The 15767-nt window shown below is 46.3% G+C and overlaps 1 protein-coding gene across 11 annotated transcripts in view; it reads left to right on the top strand.

Annotated features, from left to right (window-relative positions):
* The window catches only part of PCDH17 (protocadherin 17), a 142706-nt gene that overhangs the window by 105460 nt on the left and 21479 nt on the right, over window positions 1-15767 (top strand). The window contains exon 5 of one of the 11 annotated variants that reach the window (XM_033148011.1): window positions 3853-3876. The exons of the other annotated variants lie outside the window; for them this stretch is intronic. Within the exon in view, the coding sequence (XP_033003902.1) occupies window positions 3853-3860 (8 nt within the window). The 3' untranslated portion in view covers window positions 3861-3876. Of the gene's footprint in view, window positions 1-3852; window positions 3877-15767 lie in introns of those variants that run through there. 11 annotated transcript variants of the gene reach the window in all.

The following is a 15767-nucleotide window of genomic DNA, read 5'->3' as shown; positions in this document are numbered from 1 at the left end:
TGTGTGTGTGTGTGTGTCCCCCATATTTAATGCCTTTCTTTACTACCTCACCTTTACCACTGTGTCTGTGCCCCAGGGAACTGATAGGCATTTGAAGACTCTCAGTTGTGCCATTAGCAATAAAGCAGATATCCAGTCAGCCAACAAACTGCTCTACAATTAGGTGTGCCTCCCATCAGTTTACCATAGCTGAGGCCAGTGCCACTGATATTTCTGCACCCCAAGTAGTTGCTCGGTTTGTTTTTCTGTTTGGGCCAGCCCCGCTGAGTGCTTGGCCCTTGCTGAGTTAAGGAGACACTCAAAGGGGCAGCACAGAACTGAAACACAGAATCCAGAATACTGACTTACGAATGCAAAAAGAATGGTTGCACACATTCCTATGGGATGGTTGCCACTAATTACCAGTCTCTGAATCACCTGTTTCACAACCTCACCAAGTTGATGCATCTAGCTGCGGAATCAGAACAAATCTTTCCAATGATTCATTTTTTGCCACAGATAAGATGTAAAACCATGACAGTGGATTGATGGGGGTTTAGGTTTTCTGCTCCTTTTTTAAGCGAAGATGTAGAACAGGTTCTTCTGTTTTATAGCCTGAAGCTGAACTGTCAACATAAATGATGTGCGGACTTTAATATCTGAGAGCCACGCTGAAAGAATTCCTTTTTAGCTTCTTCTTCTTTTTAAAGAACAGATTAAATGCCGCACAACACAGCTCATTACTGCCTAGCGTAAATTTATTGAAAAGGCAGGTTTTTTTGCAAAAGTTGCTGGCATATTTTGTCTTGTTATTACCTGCTTTTGCTGAGCAGTGGGTGACAGCAGGAGACGAGAAACATCTCTTCCCTCCCTCTTAAATTGTTGTCAGTCTGTGAAGATTTCTGTTTGACCAAAAGCATCATTAAAACATCATTAGCATATTGGTGAGTGTTAGGGCTGGCCCAAAATGGGAATTAAGAAATTTGTTACTGTTTCACCCATTTCAAAATATGCTATGTGAATGCACCTTTTCCTTGGATTGAGAGAAATTGACATGCATCTGTCATCCTAATGTTACATGATGGCAGTTTTGGATGCTGTTGCATTAAGAGTAATAAACCTTAGGTTTTTGTTTTCTGTTGAGAACCTTGGGGGTAACCTGTTGTGGCCACTTACTGCCAGTGGGCAGGGCTGGAGTCCAAGTGAGATCATCCAGAGCCGCCAAAGGGACAGGACAGAGTTTTCTCTCTCCATCTTTCTGCCACTCCTTTGTCTCACTCACCTTCCAGCTCCCCTTCATAGTCACCCACGTGAAATTAGACCTCATGAAATTAAGCCTAGGGCTCACTGTGCCCAGCTGTGCTGTAGCATTTTCCATACATAATTACCGTACAGTCGTCCTTACAACTCTTTAGGGCAGGGCACTGTTATTTCCACATCTCAGACGTTGATGGGGCTGAGGTTGAGACCTCAGAAAGCCTCTCCTCTTTTCGGAGGGAAGGGGTTGCGAGCGGGAGCCATTTCCTGCCTGTGGGGGAGGGGCGTGTTCGACCCCCTGCCTTAGCCCCCCCTTCCTGCTGCGTCATGCCCCATAGCCAGCCAATAGGGCTGGCTGGGAGGCTGTGTCTGGCTGCATTCAAGCAGCCTGGCAAACACCATTTGCCCACAAATTGCGTTATTTGAATGGCCGTGTAATTGAGCACCCTGACATCCGGTTCAGCGAGGTGGATCTGTTTCACAATGATAGTGTTCATCTTTCCGATAAAGAAAATGACATGTGGTTGGCAGACATCACAAAAAGCATTAGGAATTGGTTGCGGCTGTGAGGGTAGTGGCAGCGAGCCTCCTTGGGCTCAGGTGGTGGTTAGGCATTGCAATATTCAATTTGTTGTTGTCGTTCAGTCGTGTCCGACTCTTCGTGACCCCATGGACCAGAGCACGCCAGGCACGCCTATCCTTCACTGCCTCTCGCAGTTTGGCCAAACTCATGTTAGTAGTAATATTCAATATGTGATGTAATATGTGTGGTGTGTTGGAGGTCAGGTTGCGGCCATCACCTACCTCCTAGGGGTATCCCTTTAAAGGGATCCGGTGGTCGTGGATCCTGTCCAATGCCCTGCTAGTGCTAGGTCCATGGCACGACCCCCGGTGACATCAGGGGAAGCTGCCAGTTGAATTTGCATCAACAAGCTCCTCCCACTGGTTGTTAACCCTAAAGTGACTCCCACACGGGGAGGAGTCTGGTGTTGTGCTCTTATCCAATGCCTAAGCCAATACCACTCACACGCTGTAACCAATAAAGTTGTGGCCTTATTTTACCCATTAACCTAAAATTATTTGTTTGTGTGTTTTATTTACTCAATGGGTCATTGACTCGCAAGGTAGCCAATCTAGGAGAAGGAAAACTGATCTCAGACATCTGCTACCCTGTGAGATATCTTTGGGAGCTAAGGAGTAAACCCTACACAAATCCGGACTGGAGTCCCTAAGACAGTTAGATGGTCCCTTGTAGACCTCCTTCTGGCAACTCCTGCAGCCAAGCTGGTGCCACACATATTGTTCTGCTTTCCTTTGGACCCCATCAGTGAGGCCAAGAAGGGGGTCTTGTCGTCTGGGCAGCCCAAGTTCTCCATGCCCACTGCCCAGGCTTGCATCCCAGGGAGGTCAATTAAGTGCTGCTAATGGATGCGGGTGGTGCTGTGGGTTAAACCACAGAGCCTAGGGCTTGCTGATCAGAAGGTCGGCGGTTCAAATCCCCTCGATGGGGTGAGCTCCCATTACTCGGTCCCACCTAGCAGTTCGAAAGCACATCAAAAGTGCAAGTAGATAAATAGGTACCGCTCTAGCGGGAAGGTAAATGGTGTTTCCATGCACTGCTCTGGTTCGCCAAAAGCGGCTTTGTCATGCTGGCCACATGACCCGGAAGCTGTATGCTGGCGCAACCTCAAAGTCGGACACAACTGGACCTAATGGTCAGGGGTCCCTTTACCTAATGGAGTGGTTTGACTTCACCCCTGGAGAAACACTCCATTGTCTCTTGAGACGGACAGAAGGCTACCTACTGAGTTAATGGCAGGAGGAGTGCTAGAGATAGGCGCTTAGCTGCTATGCCTCCCATTTGATAGGTGGTAGAGATGATGTCAGTTGAAAGCATTGCCTATCTCTCTGAATTTGCATTGAAAGGATGGATGCCTTTCCCCCTTCTTGGAGCGTTGCAATCATAGTCTTGTCCCTTAACGCTGAGGAGGAGCAGGAGTAGAGTTTTGCTTACAATGTGTGCAACTTAATGAGGAAGCAAGCATGTCTAACACACGAAGACACCTCCTCATGCAAAAACTACAACCCCCCCAAGCATAGATCTTTGATTGGGGCAATGACTTCCATTGCAAAGGGGCACAGCTTGCAACTGGGCTCGAGTCCCAGAAACACTTGGTTGTTGTTTTTTAAGAAAAGAAAAAACAATGCCTGCCCTTCTTTACAAGTTTTCAGCACTCTCTCCTGTTGAAGAAGTGTGGCTGGCTGGCAGGGCTGCAGCCACACACACCCTGCTTTGAAGAACGTTTTCTCCCAAAATATCCTCTCTATAGCACCAAACACCTCCAAAATTCACTTTCTCTCCCCAACCCCATAAATCTAACATGTATGTCAACAGGTTTGCATTTCAATGAAGCTCCCACTAAGACAATTTCAGGTATCTCTCAAGCAGCAGATGATGGCAAAGCTGCCTCCAGACGGTATCACCTCCAACTGCAAGCGGGGATCGCCAGACAGATGATGCCCTTTCATGGGAAAACATTCCTATACATGAAAACCTAACTTTTCAGGGAGAAAACATAGCGCACAAGTCATAAATGGCTATCTCTGTGTTCACAGATCAGTGATGACTCCATACACACTTTCATTCATGGGGACGTGAATCCCCCTCTGCCAAGGCTCAAGAGCAACAGCAGTATTCCTGCTGTCCATTGTCCCCACATCAGCTACTCTGTGAGGTATCTCACAGGCAGGGAGCTGAGTGTGAAATCCCACTGTCCAAAGCCACCCATGAAAATGGCAGTGGAGGCAGCCCCACTAGTTCTCCTCACTCAAAACCACCTGCACTTTAAAGTGATGCAGATTGGGGACCAAATGAATCCACAGCATGGGGGGGGGGCTGGGATCTCCTGGATCTTAGCCTGATCTAGTGTGAGTATTAAACAAGGTTTCTCCCCTCACATTGTCTTCATGATCATCATCACGTGTGGGAGGAGAGAGGCCTCACTTTTGTTGGACTCTCACCGTCCCCTGTGGCCACAGGCCAGAAGCCTGCTTTGCACACACGGGTTCCCCAAACGCAGGTGCTGATGATAATCGGATGAACTAAGGCTCTGTTATCAAAACTTGCTCGGTTAGGCCTGGGGTAGCATGCAGTTATTTAACAGAATGAGGTCTCTACTTTCTTCACTTGGTAGGATCCAGATTATTGTAATGTAATCATTGTGTGTGGTGGGGGATTTTATAGAATTAGCTTTGTTATCCTTCTTTTACTTTTTTGAATTTCTCTGCCATTTCTTTAAAAAAATACTTTTCTATTTTAATGAGCAGTATCTTGTAATATGATCGTGGAGAAAATCAAATTAGGAAAGCCGAGCGGTGGAGAACCAAAAGAAGACAGAGACTAGGAAGGCAGCCAGAACATTTTGACATGAACCTGGCATTTCAGTGGCACCTATTTACGGTATATTGCCAGCTCAGCTTCACAGCTTCCTGCCAGTGGAAACTGTGCCCTTTTGTTCCGGCTCCTTTCTAATACCGAGCCTGGTACTTATGTGGCAGAGCTTTCTCTGGAAAGTAGCACTTCAGGTGCAGCAGGTGGTGCGTCACACGATGGAAGAATCCTCCCATTTCTCTCCACCTGCAAATCCCTGCATGTAGAAAACCAACATCCCTGCATGTAGAAAACCTTACATCTTACGTGCAGGACATTTTTATTTCTATTTTGCAGTAAGGCTTTTTCAACCATGAAAACCCCACCTGCAGTCTGAAATGGCAGAGCCCTAACCCTAATTACCCATCTCAGTGAGAGCCAAGTTCAGGGTCCCAAATCCATTTCAGTATAGTCTGCTTTTACTGAGTAAAATTGCAACAGCTCAAAGTCTCTTAGCATCCAACTTCACCTTGAAATTTTGTTGTAGGCAATGTAGGCAATGCTTCACTTCAGGGGGTACTCAAGGGGGTAGTGGCACCTTTTAGGGAGGGGTTAAAAAGTGTGTTACTGTAACAACTTCATGGTGAATACTGGCATCTATTTTTCCAGAAAAAAAGCACTGAATATAGATATGACAAGTTAAGGATTCAAAGCACCATTCAAAGCAACTTTATTTATTGGTTCAAAATTTTATTTGCTTCTCTTGACATTCCTCAGGTGTTTAGCCATTAAGGAACCACTAAAATTGCTTCCAAAATTCACTCTAATTTAAACTTTTATTATTTCTTAAAAATCAACATTCCTAGTTTTTAGAAAGGTAAAACTACTTAGGAGAAATAATTATATATAAAGACCCCCCCCCCCATTTCATCTTTCCAGAAAATGAGTAAATGTATTACCTCCATGTCTTGCAGTATATACAAACAATGTTAGCTGGTCAAGGATCTTCTCCTGAACCCACTCAACTTCTCTGTTCTCTGTGCATGTTTGTTGTAGACCTCGTTCATTCATACATGCATGCACATCTCTTGATTTCTCTGCACTTGACTCACCCTACACCTAGTGATTGGTGGCTGTGTGTGTGAATTGGCCTCTACTGAGAAATATTTGAGGTGCTATAAAAATGTCTGCACAGCTAGGTTTGAAATAACCCATTCACACAAACATGCCAAAGGGGCCTGGGTCACCTGCACATGCTTATCCAGTGATGGCTTGCCTGTGTGAATGGTCCAGAGACACGACTCCACAGCTGGAGCTCTTGGGATCACACAGGGCTTTTCAGTAGAGTCACTTCACCAGTTCAGCACCTGCTTACCAACTACAGAGCAATTAGGAGAGAGAAACCAGTTGGTCTGCATGCATGCAACGCACGGGCCTCCTTCCACCCTGTGCCACCACCCGATTCTTCTTTATTATCATATTGTAATAAGTGTTTTCTTCTTTAGAATTGTGGAGGCAATATTGTGAAAGCAACCTTTTCAGTGATATGCTTTCTTATTTGGCGCTTGTAAGGAAAAGGCTCCTTTGTGCTGTGTAGGATTTTCTTTTCCAATTGACTTGAGGTCACTTGAAACGCCCCCACTCTTGTGGCTAGACAGAACCTGTGTATTAATGTGTTCTACTGAACCTGCAGGTATTATAGGAGAATGAGCAAAGCAAGCGACAAAAACTCTTTCAGAAAAGCCGTTTGGGCCTTTCTACAGGCACTAAATGATTTAAAGCGATACAGGGTAGTGAGCTGTGTACTCTCCTTGTGCCTTTGTTTGCCTGCTTGTATACTTCTGCGTATTGCCATTGATTGGAGGTTCTGGTATTACAAATGACCTTTGAATGAAGTCTCTGTTAACTTAGCAAAAAAAAAGTTAAGTTATTGTCTATTTTAAAAGTAGAATAACCACTTGGTTTAAAGTCTAGGCATTGGTCCCAATAGCAAGCTCTTAGCAGGAGGATTCTGCTAGCAATAAAGCTGAGCATTGAGGCTACTTATAATGTCCATTGGAAAATATCCTTGGGATAATATGGCCATATTCTCCCCTTCCTCTGCTCTCTGGTCTCCACCATGCTGGGAATTGCTTCTTCTTCTGCATCAAGTGTAGTTGATATAGAGAGGCAGAGAAGGAGGCAAGGCTGCTTCAAAGTGAACTGTGGGATTCAGAAAACGTTTCAGTGAGCTATGGAGTGGAGTCAGGGCCAGGGGGAAAGATGGCGGGGCAGGGGAATGAAAAATGGTTCAAGGTGAAACAGACAAAGTGATGGAAGAAGCCCCCTGAAAGCAGTCAGTTCGGATATGTGAAATAAAGGAAGGAGGAAATAGGAGGGGGCGGAAGCTGAAATAGAAAGAGCGCAAGAATCAGAGAGAGAAATAGCGGGGTGTGAGGAGAGAGTGGCGCAAGCTTGCAATTCTGCAAAATGCTTCTGACAATGTTCCACAGCTCTGCTACAAGACAAGGTGACGCAGTCAAAACACAGTGATGGAGCAGCAGATCCACTGCCATATCTGAAGGTTTTGGGGCTTGTTTATAAGAAATCCTTTAACTAATTGGATCTGGCTTTTGCTGTCTTCCTGTTTTATTTTTGTATCAACCTGTTTTCTGTTGAAAACGGAGCAAGCACGCATAGCCTCGGACCTAATCACCACCCCCAAATCATAATCCACACCATTAGCGTCACGGCTGCTACATCTTCCAATCCTGTTTTCTTCAACCCAGTGTGGAGCCTCCAGAAGTTGTGCACTGCAACTCCCACCATCCCTGGCTAATGGCCCTGGTGTCAGGGCTGATGGGACCTGCACTCCAAACCTTCTGGAGGACCCTGCTTTGGCTATTCCTGCCTCAAACCATTAGCCTCTGCCTTGAAGTTTTTGGTAGATCAGGGAGGCAGATTAATCAAACCGTGAATCTGAGGGTGACATAGAGGACATTTCAGTCCCAAAGCCTGATCCATTCCTGGGATATTTAAGAGAGCTGTTTTTTAAAAAATATCAAAAGAAAAAGTTTTGAGTACCCATATGTCATAAATTCAGACAGGATTATCTCCCCAAGCCAATTCCAAGACCTATGATCAGACTAGATAGGCCAGCGTCTCCATCAGGGATTAAAGATGTCATAAGATCCAACTTGTTTTTTAAAACGACACTTTTTGAGTAAGAAGGATGTCAGTATGAGCAATCGCAGCGATCTCATATTGGTAACAATTTTTTACTCATAATATTCTCATAACATTCCCTTCATTGGGAATACAGCTCTAAGAGCAATCTCTCCCAAATGGAACTTTTTAATGAGACATAAGGCTGACAGAAAAACCTGATTAAAGGAACTGTCTTAGCCAAGATTGCTTTCTGCCATTAATGAAGTTGCTTTAGATCATGACAATGATCTTGTTCACTTAGATTCCTGTCCATCTTGCTTAATTTAGCTTAATTGGCAACCTTAGATCCCTCCATGGTGCTGTTTCCATGAATATGATGAATGAGCTCAAGAATGGAGGGAGAGTGTCAGGAAGCAAGCTAAGTTAACCCTTCCCATCGAACTCATGTCTTCTGGGACACTCTGATCCTATTGGCAGGCACCAATACCTGAATAATAAGTGGGAGGGGGTTATATATATCTGCATTTTCTGTGTCTTCAGAGATTGCTAACAAGAATGCCGATTCTGTTTGCCTAACTCTGGGAGAAGAACAAAGGAAGTGTGCTAAGAGGTGCAAGAGAAACAACAAGATTTAGTGTGGCAAATAGAAGGCTGCTCCTGTAGGTGCAAAACAGAGAGTGTGGCAGGAGAACAATACCTGCTACTCACAGCTGAGCGTAGTAGATGGGCTTGCTGCCTTGTTAGAAGAGAAGTGTCTCCATAAGACATAATCATCTAGACAAGTTCTGGGTATTGCTGGACTTCCACTTAGCTATCTGTGACACTGATAGAAAGACACATTGAATTAGTAGCTTCGCTTCTTTAAGCCAAAAACTGCAAATACACATACAATTCACTTTTGTTTCACTTTATCATCATCTTTTTTTTCTTTTGGAGGAGTGGGGGGTTGAACTCCTACAAGTGGTGCATGTTGCTAAAATATATTTTTACCGGGTTGTTTCATGCTGAGGATCAGTGCAAGGTCGTAACTGTTATGTGTTGCGGCACAGGCCACAGCTAAAGGGAAAGGTTTGTGGTTATCTTTTCACTGTGTCCTTCCTAAGAAGAACAGGAGCATTGAGTTGAACCTGGTCATTCGCACATATTGGCCCTCTTCCTCCTGACTTCTTATGACCCATTGTATTCCTGATTCCGCTGTTGGGGCTTGGCATATTTGTAGCAAAGTGTTAGAGCATTTTTGTTCTATGATCCTAAACCTTGTTGCTTATGGACCAATAAGTTCCAGCATTTCAAGTTTCAGTGGGAGTGCCCAGTGTGTGATTAACAGCATTTTGAAATGTCTTCTCCTGAATATACACAAGGCTGAACTCTCCTCCCACCACCACCACCCAAAAAGCAATGCAGTTTAGAAGCATTTGTTACATTTATGGTTTTTTTATACTTCATACTTATACAGTTAGTAACTCTGGTCCAAAAGCCACCCTTTTGGCTTTCCTAGTATAAACTGTTTTGTGCCTTTGGCACACATATATATGCGAGGCCATGGAATTGTTCTAGCATTTGCCCAGTTTACAGAGCCAGGGATTTGACTTGAGAAATGTGGTCTGAAACATAGATTGACCTCTTCGTCTTTCCAAAATCACACCCCTGGGAACCAGTGCTTAATCCTGCTATCAGTTTTCCAGTGGGATTGATATCCTTCTTCACTAGTTTAGTTTTGGTTTAAAAATGTGCTTTAAAAAGTCTTCCAGGAACCCAATCATTGAAATGAAAAACTATAAGACAGATACAGTTGTGGGGTTGGGGCTGTGCATATAGAAGCTTCTCCGCAGCCCAAATAAGCAAATGCAATGCAGACTAGCATAAAACAGCATTTTAACATACGCTGAGCAGGCTACTCTCAGAATAGATGTCACATCTTTTTGAAATCTTCCCCTGACTCTCCACCCAGCTCTCATTACATGCAACTAGATGCCTGCAAGAGCTAGTAGCCTGCATATGGGTGCATTGAAGTGCATACGTTTCAATCTACCTCAAAGGATACATCTAACCACCACTTATTTCAGTGAGATTCAGATGAACATCATGAACCATGTGTTGGAGAACCATGCTCCCAGGTCCACATATCTTTAGTCATTGCATGGTTAAAAGCTTCCTTCCAGAAATGTATCAGGGTGAAAATTATTTTTCTAAGTATCATCTCCACCTGTCAATATTAACCCTTAGCATTCAAAATCTGCTAAAGTGCTGATAAAGATTCTTGTATTTTGTTTCTTAACCATCCCTGACTGTATTCGTTTCTCTCCCCTTGGTCCTTTTATAATCCATTGCTTTATCCCTTTCCCCGTTTATTTTCCATCCAATTTGAAATTTCTCTTTAGCTTTTGCCACCCACAGGGCATTCCGCTGCTTTGCCAGTACACATCCCAGAGCATACTGTGGATGAGATGCTCAGTAGTCTGTCCAGAGGGTCAGTGAGGCTCTGAATCAGTCCCTGGAGGTATGCAGGTTCAATGAGCTGATGCTGTTGGCTGCAGATTGGAGCTCCCAGTCGCCGCCACCACTGCTGCTGCTGCTGCTGCATTGACTTGAACATGATGCAGACCAGGAGGTTTTTGTGTCTGCATGCAGTCGGGGAAATAGATCATGAGAAACATCTTTGTAACACATTCCACTGCTTACTATGCAAGATTGCTACCATAGTATTTCCTCTTGGTTGTGGCTTTTAAAATATTAGCTGTTAAATATGGGGTGTCAGCCCGACACTAGGTGCAGGGAAGAGGTGTTATTTTGAATGCAGATTGCAACACTATTTTACACCCAACTCTCAATAAATTCCACAATTCCCCACAAACCTTTTAATTCCATCCATTCCATATTAAACCAGCAATTCCCTTGAAACTGCTGGCAGAAATTATATTGTATTCTGGGGCAGCAAGTATCTTCAAGGTTTGCTCCTCAGTTTTTGCAGACCACTTAACTCTCAACAGTGGAAAGAGACTGAAAATGAACCATGATAAAACTGTTTAGAAAGCCCAGAGGATCAAAGATCATTATCCAATTGTTTCCTTTCTTGAGAATTTTGAATGAAGTTAGAAAAATCACCGCAACTGAAACCTACCGCAGCACACTGCAGTTGTTGAATGTAATATTCAGTTAACACACTGCCTTTTTACTATTTCTTTATGTGTGTCCCACTTTTGAGCAGAATACTGTTGTGGCAAGATTCGTGATGGGGTGGGTAGAAAGCAGGGGAGGAAGAAAGGGGATACAAAATCATGGAGGGAAGCTAAAGGGTAGGTATCAAAGGGGAAACTGGGTGGAGAAGTGTCCCCTACAGGGAAGTAGTGAGAGGGGGGATCACTGGGGGAGGTGGGAGAGAAAGAGAAAAGGAAAAGGAGTGCACTAAGGAGGCCAGTCATGGGGTGGTGAAAAAAAATACACAGGCAGGCTGCACATGTTCAGAGGAGTTTCTTTTGCACCCAGGGAGCTTTGTCAGATGTGTTGGACAGAGGATTAGCAGAAGAGGAGGAAGGAGGATGTAGCATTGGAATAGGGGTTGGAAATGAAAACTCAGGTACCAAGGAGATGCAGAATAGATGGGGCTGTCTGCTTCAGAATTGGGTGGGTTTGTGGAAATGGGGCTTAGTAGTTGCAATGTGTTGGGGGGGGGTATGAGATCCAGAAGACTCTATGGGGTGGTCTGTGTGCATGTGGGGAGATCATGGGAAAGGAGGGGAGAGAAGGCATGGGGGAGAAGGGGATGCAAAGCAAGGCTGCAAAATGGAAGAGAGATCCACATCAGAATTGAGACTAGGAAGGTTCAAAGGAGGCCCAGCAATTGCATGGAGTGGGAAGGAGAAGGTCTGGCATTATCACGAGGGAGGGGGAGATTGTGATGTGTAAAGGGAGTGGGGAGTGGGCTTAGCCAGGTTAGCCAAGAGTGGGAAGTGTTAACAGTGTGAGGTTTGAGGTGGGTGGGGCTGGCGAGTCACACAGCTGCCCCTAGTACAAAATGAAGTAGAAGATACAGAACAGTTCAGCACCTTCAATATGATGAAAGGGAAAGCCAGCATGATTCAAAATGTTTTAAGTAAGCATCTAAAGAAGAGCACCGTAGTTGCTTGCTGGGTATTTGAACAGACATAATTTCACAAAATGAGTGAAAAAATGCTTTTAGCTCTCTATACTTAAGGTTCGTATAAATGTGCTCCTAAAAATAAAAAAATGAATATGCAGAAAATGAATGTCATAAGGTTTTTATGCAAATCATTTTGAGTCACTTTGTGAGAAAAACAACTAACATTAAGATCTGACAAATTCCTCCTGTGCCTCGCTGACAATGTCATTTCCCAGAAGGTGGAAGAACCAACAAGGGGATCATCTGTCTTGGACCTGGTCCTTGCCAATAGGGAGGAACGGATTGATGAAGTGGAAGTGCTTGGAAACTTGGGAGGAAGTGATCTTGTTCTCCTGGGTACAGAGGCAAGGGGAAACTGAGTGTATCTGGACACACACTCTGGACTTTAAGAAGGCCAATTTGGTATTGTCTGCATTTGGGCCTCCAGTATTTCTCCTTTTAGAAACTCCCATCCTTCTTGGACTCCCTGCTCATTGAGTATTTCTGACCACGGGATCACACCCCATTGCTCCTTCAGCTTTTTGAAGTTGGCCTTCTTAACGGCCACATTTGCATGTGATGCTTAGTCAAAACATGAGCAAGCATGAAAGAGCAAGAGTACTGGTTCACAGTCAGAAAAGTGTGGCCACTTTGCTCCCCCCTTGCTGCGCAGCCAGGATCTGAGCCATGGTTTGACCTAGTGCTATGTGTGAACCCAGACATTTAGTTTGTGTCTCCCACAAAAAAACAACAACATGATTGGTAAGAGCAAAACAAACCTTGTTTACAACTCCCGGTTTGTTGGCTGTAAGACAGATCATGAACCTAAGTTTACACATAGATCTAAGCCCAATCATGACACAGTAGCATAGAAGTTGTGGGGGGAAAGCGAATTAGAAGCTGCAGTCATACTTTGTGCCATAGTTTGGCTTAACGTTATGAGTTAGCCAAGCCAATTCACATTCCATTGGAGAACAGTGCAGTCATACCTTGAGTTGCATACACTCCGTGTTGCGTACGTTCGACTTATGGACCTCCGCGCCCTGGAAGTCCTCCCCGGAGCGCGCGCAACATGCGGGTGCGCAAAAGCGTTCTGCGCACTTTGCGCATGCACAGAAGTGCAAAAACACACGGACTTCCGTTTTTTTTCTTTTGGGGGAGGTGTTCGTGTTCAGCACGCCCGTGTTACGTAGCGCAATCCGGAATGGATCGCGTGCGTAACACGGGGTACCACTGTAGTTCACTTGCAGTGCAGTATCTGATCACAATGCCAATGTCAATAAGGCTCTGACATTTGTGTCTGCATAGGAGTGTTAAAAATGGGGGTGAACGTTTGGCATGCAAATGCCCCTCACTTCGACCCCTTGTCTTCCCAGAGTAAAAGAAAGAATCAGGGCTGGAAACGGCCTCTGCCTGATGCCCTGGAAATCCACATCCTGCCTCAGAAGGTAGCACTGAACTTGATGGGCCAGTGGCCTGACTCATTCCAAGGCTGCTTCATGTGTCCAATAGGGGACTGGTGGCTCTGTTCAGCTAGATGGGCTACAAGCTGAACGTTGAGTGCAGTCCTTTGCAGAGCCTGCATGACCAGAGTATGGCTACTTGCTCTGGCCACTTGCGTAGAAAGAGGCTTGCCTCAGCTTAGAGGAAAGCAAAGAAGGTACAGGAAGGAACCAACCCCCTTAGAAGAACTCCATGCGTGTATTAAAGGGTGTATTGTTATTGCTCTATGCTAGAATTAAATGGAAGGATGTGGAAAACTATGTTTTGACTGCTACACTGAGCAATGATGACAATGAAAGTCGCAGTGTGTGTGTGTGTGTGTGTGTGCAAGAGGGAGAGAGAAAGTACAAGATGTCATTCTAGAAAGTGAGTTATTGCTACAAGAAGGGAGAATTTTACAGCTTATAGACTTGAGTAAGAATGTGAATAGTAATAAGCTCTGTAAAATAAAAGACCTTGAGAAGATTCAGCCTCTGCTGTTATAATTCATGTTGGATGTCAGCTTTTCAACCATTTTCATTCTTTCTTGCAGAAAGGGGTCATATCTCTGAAGGATGTGTGTAAATTTGCTGGTCTGAATGAACAACAATTGCCAGTGCTGTTGTCCTATCTGAAAGCAAATTATATTACTAAGTTTAGGTTACGAATTGTCTAATATTATACTTTACATTTTGTTCATTCGGTTATTTTTAACCCGGCCAGGAAGTGGAAAGCCTTGAACTACCCCCATGAATCTATCCAAGTTTTGCATTCTGTTGCCAAGTAATATTCCATAAACTTTTTCCGGTCACCTAAAGACACTTGTTTGCAGTGTCCGTTCTTCTCTTCTTGCTGCCACATAGTTAGATTTGATGAGAGATTATATGTGTGAAGGAAGGAGAACTAGCAGTTGGGGTGGGGGAGAGGGAACCAATGAGGAACAGAGTAGTACAGTGGTACCCCGCAAGACGAATGCCTCGCTAGACGAAAAACTCGCAAAACGAAAGGGTTTTGCGAGTTTTTAGTTGACTCGCAAGACGAATTCGTCTATGCCTGTTTTTCGCAAGACGAATTCGTCTGGCGAGGTACCACTGTAAGCTGGCTTACCTTTTCGCTCTGGTCGGGAGGGGTGATGTCCGCGTCCGCCATTCTGGATCGACTGTGCATGCGCAGTCGATCCAAAATGGCAGACGCGGACAACATCCCTCCCGACCGCAGCGAAAAGGTAAGCTCTGCTGCCGGTCGGGAGGGGGCCGTGGGATCGTGCCCGATGTCGGGCATGATCCCACGGCCCTCTCCCTCCTTCCCGGAGCCCCGCCGCTGCGTTTTAAGACTGCAACAATCGTTGCAGTCTTAAAACTCGGCGGCGCGGAGCTCCGGTGCCGGTTGGGAGGGGGCCGTGGGATCGTGCCCAATGTCGGGCATCATCCCACGGCCCTCTCCCTCCTTCCCGGAGCCCCGCCGCTGCGTTTTAAGACTGCAACGATCGTTGCAGTCTTAAAACTCGGCGGCGCGGAGCTCCGGTGCCGGTCGGGAGGGGGCCGTGGGATCGTGCCCAATGTCGGGCATCATCCCACGGCCCTCTCCCTCCTTCCCGGAGCCCCGCCGCTGCGTTTTAAGACTGCAACGATCGTTGCAGTCTTAAAACTCGGCGGCGCGGAGCTCCGGTGCCGGTTGGGAGGGGGCCGTGGGATCGTGCCCAATGTCGGGCATCATCCCACGGCCCTCTCCCTCCTTCCCGGAGCCCCGCCGCTGCGTTTTAAGACTGCAACGATAGTTGCAGTCTTAAAACTCGGCGGCGCGGAGCTCCGGTGCCGGTCGGGAGGGGGCCGTGGGATCGTGCCCAATGTCGGGCATCATCCCATGGCCCTCTCCCTCCTTCCCGGAGCCCCGCCGCTGCGTTTTAAGACTGCAACGATTGTTGCAGTCTTAAAACTCGGCGGCGCGGAGCTCCGGTGCCGGTCGGGAGGGGGCCGTGGGATCGTGCCCAATGTCGGGCATCATCCCATGGCCCTCTCCCTCCTTCCCGGAGCCCCGCCGCTGCGTTTTAAGACTGCAACGATCGTTGCAGTCTTAAAACTCGGCGGCGCGGAGCTCCGGTGCCGGTCGGGAGGGGGCCGTGGGATCGTGCCCAATGTCGGGCATCATCCCACGGCCCTCTCCCTCCTTCCCGGAGCCCCGCCGCTGCGTTTTAAGACTGCAACGATCGTTGCAGTCTTAAAACTCGGCGGCGCGGAGCTCCGGTGCCGGTTGGGAGGGGGCCGTGGGATCGTGCCCGATGTCGGGCATGATGCCACGGCCCCCTCCCTCCCTCCCGGAGCCGCGGAGCTGCGTTTTAAGACTGCAGCGATCGCTGCAGTCTTAAAACACAGCACCGCGGAGCTCCGGTGCCGGTCGGGAGGGGGCCGTGGC

The sequence above is a fragment of the Lacerta agilis genome, chromosome 4, assembly GCF_009819535.1.
Source record: "Lacerta agilis isolate rLacAgi1 chromosome 4, rLacAgi1.pri, whole genome shotgun sequence".
NCBI lineage: Eukaryota > Metazoa > Chordata > Lepidosauria > Squamata > Lacertidae > Lacerta > Lacerta agilis.
Note: the sequence above shows the minus strand (reverse complement) of the source record. Positions and strands in the feature narration are given on the sequence as shown.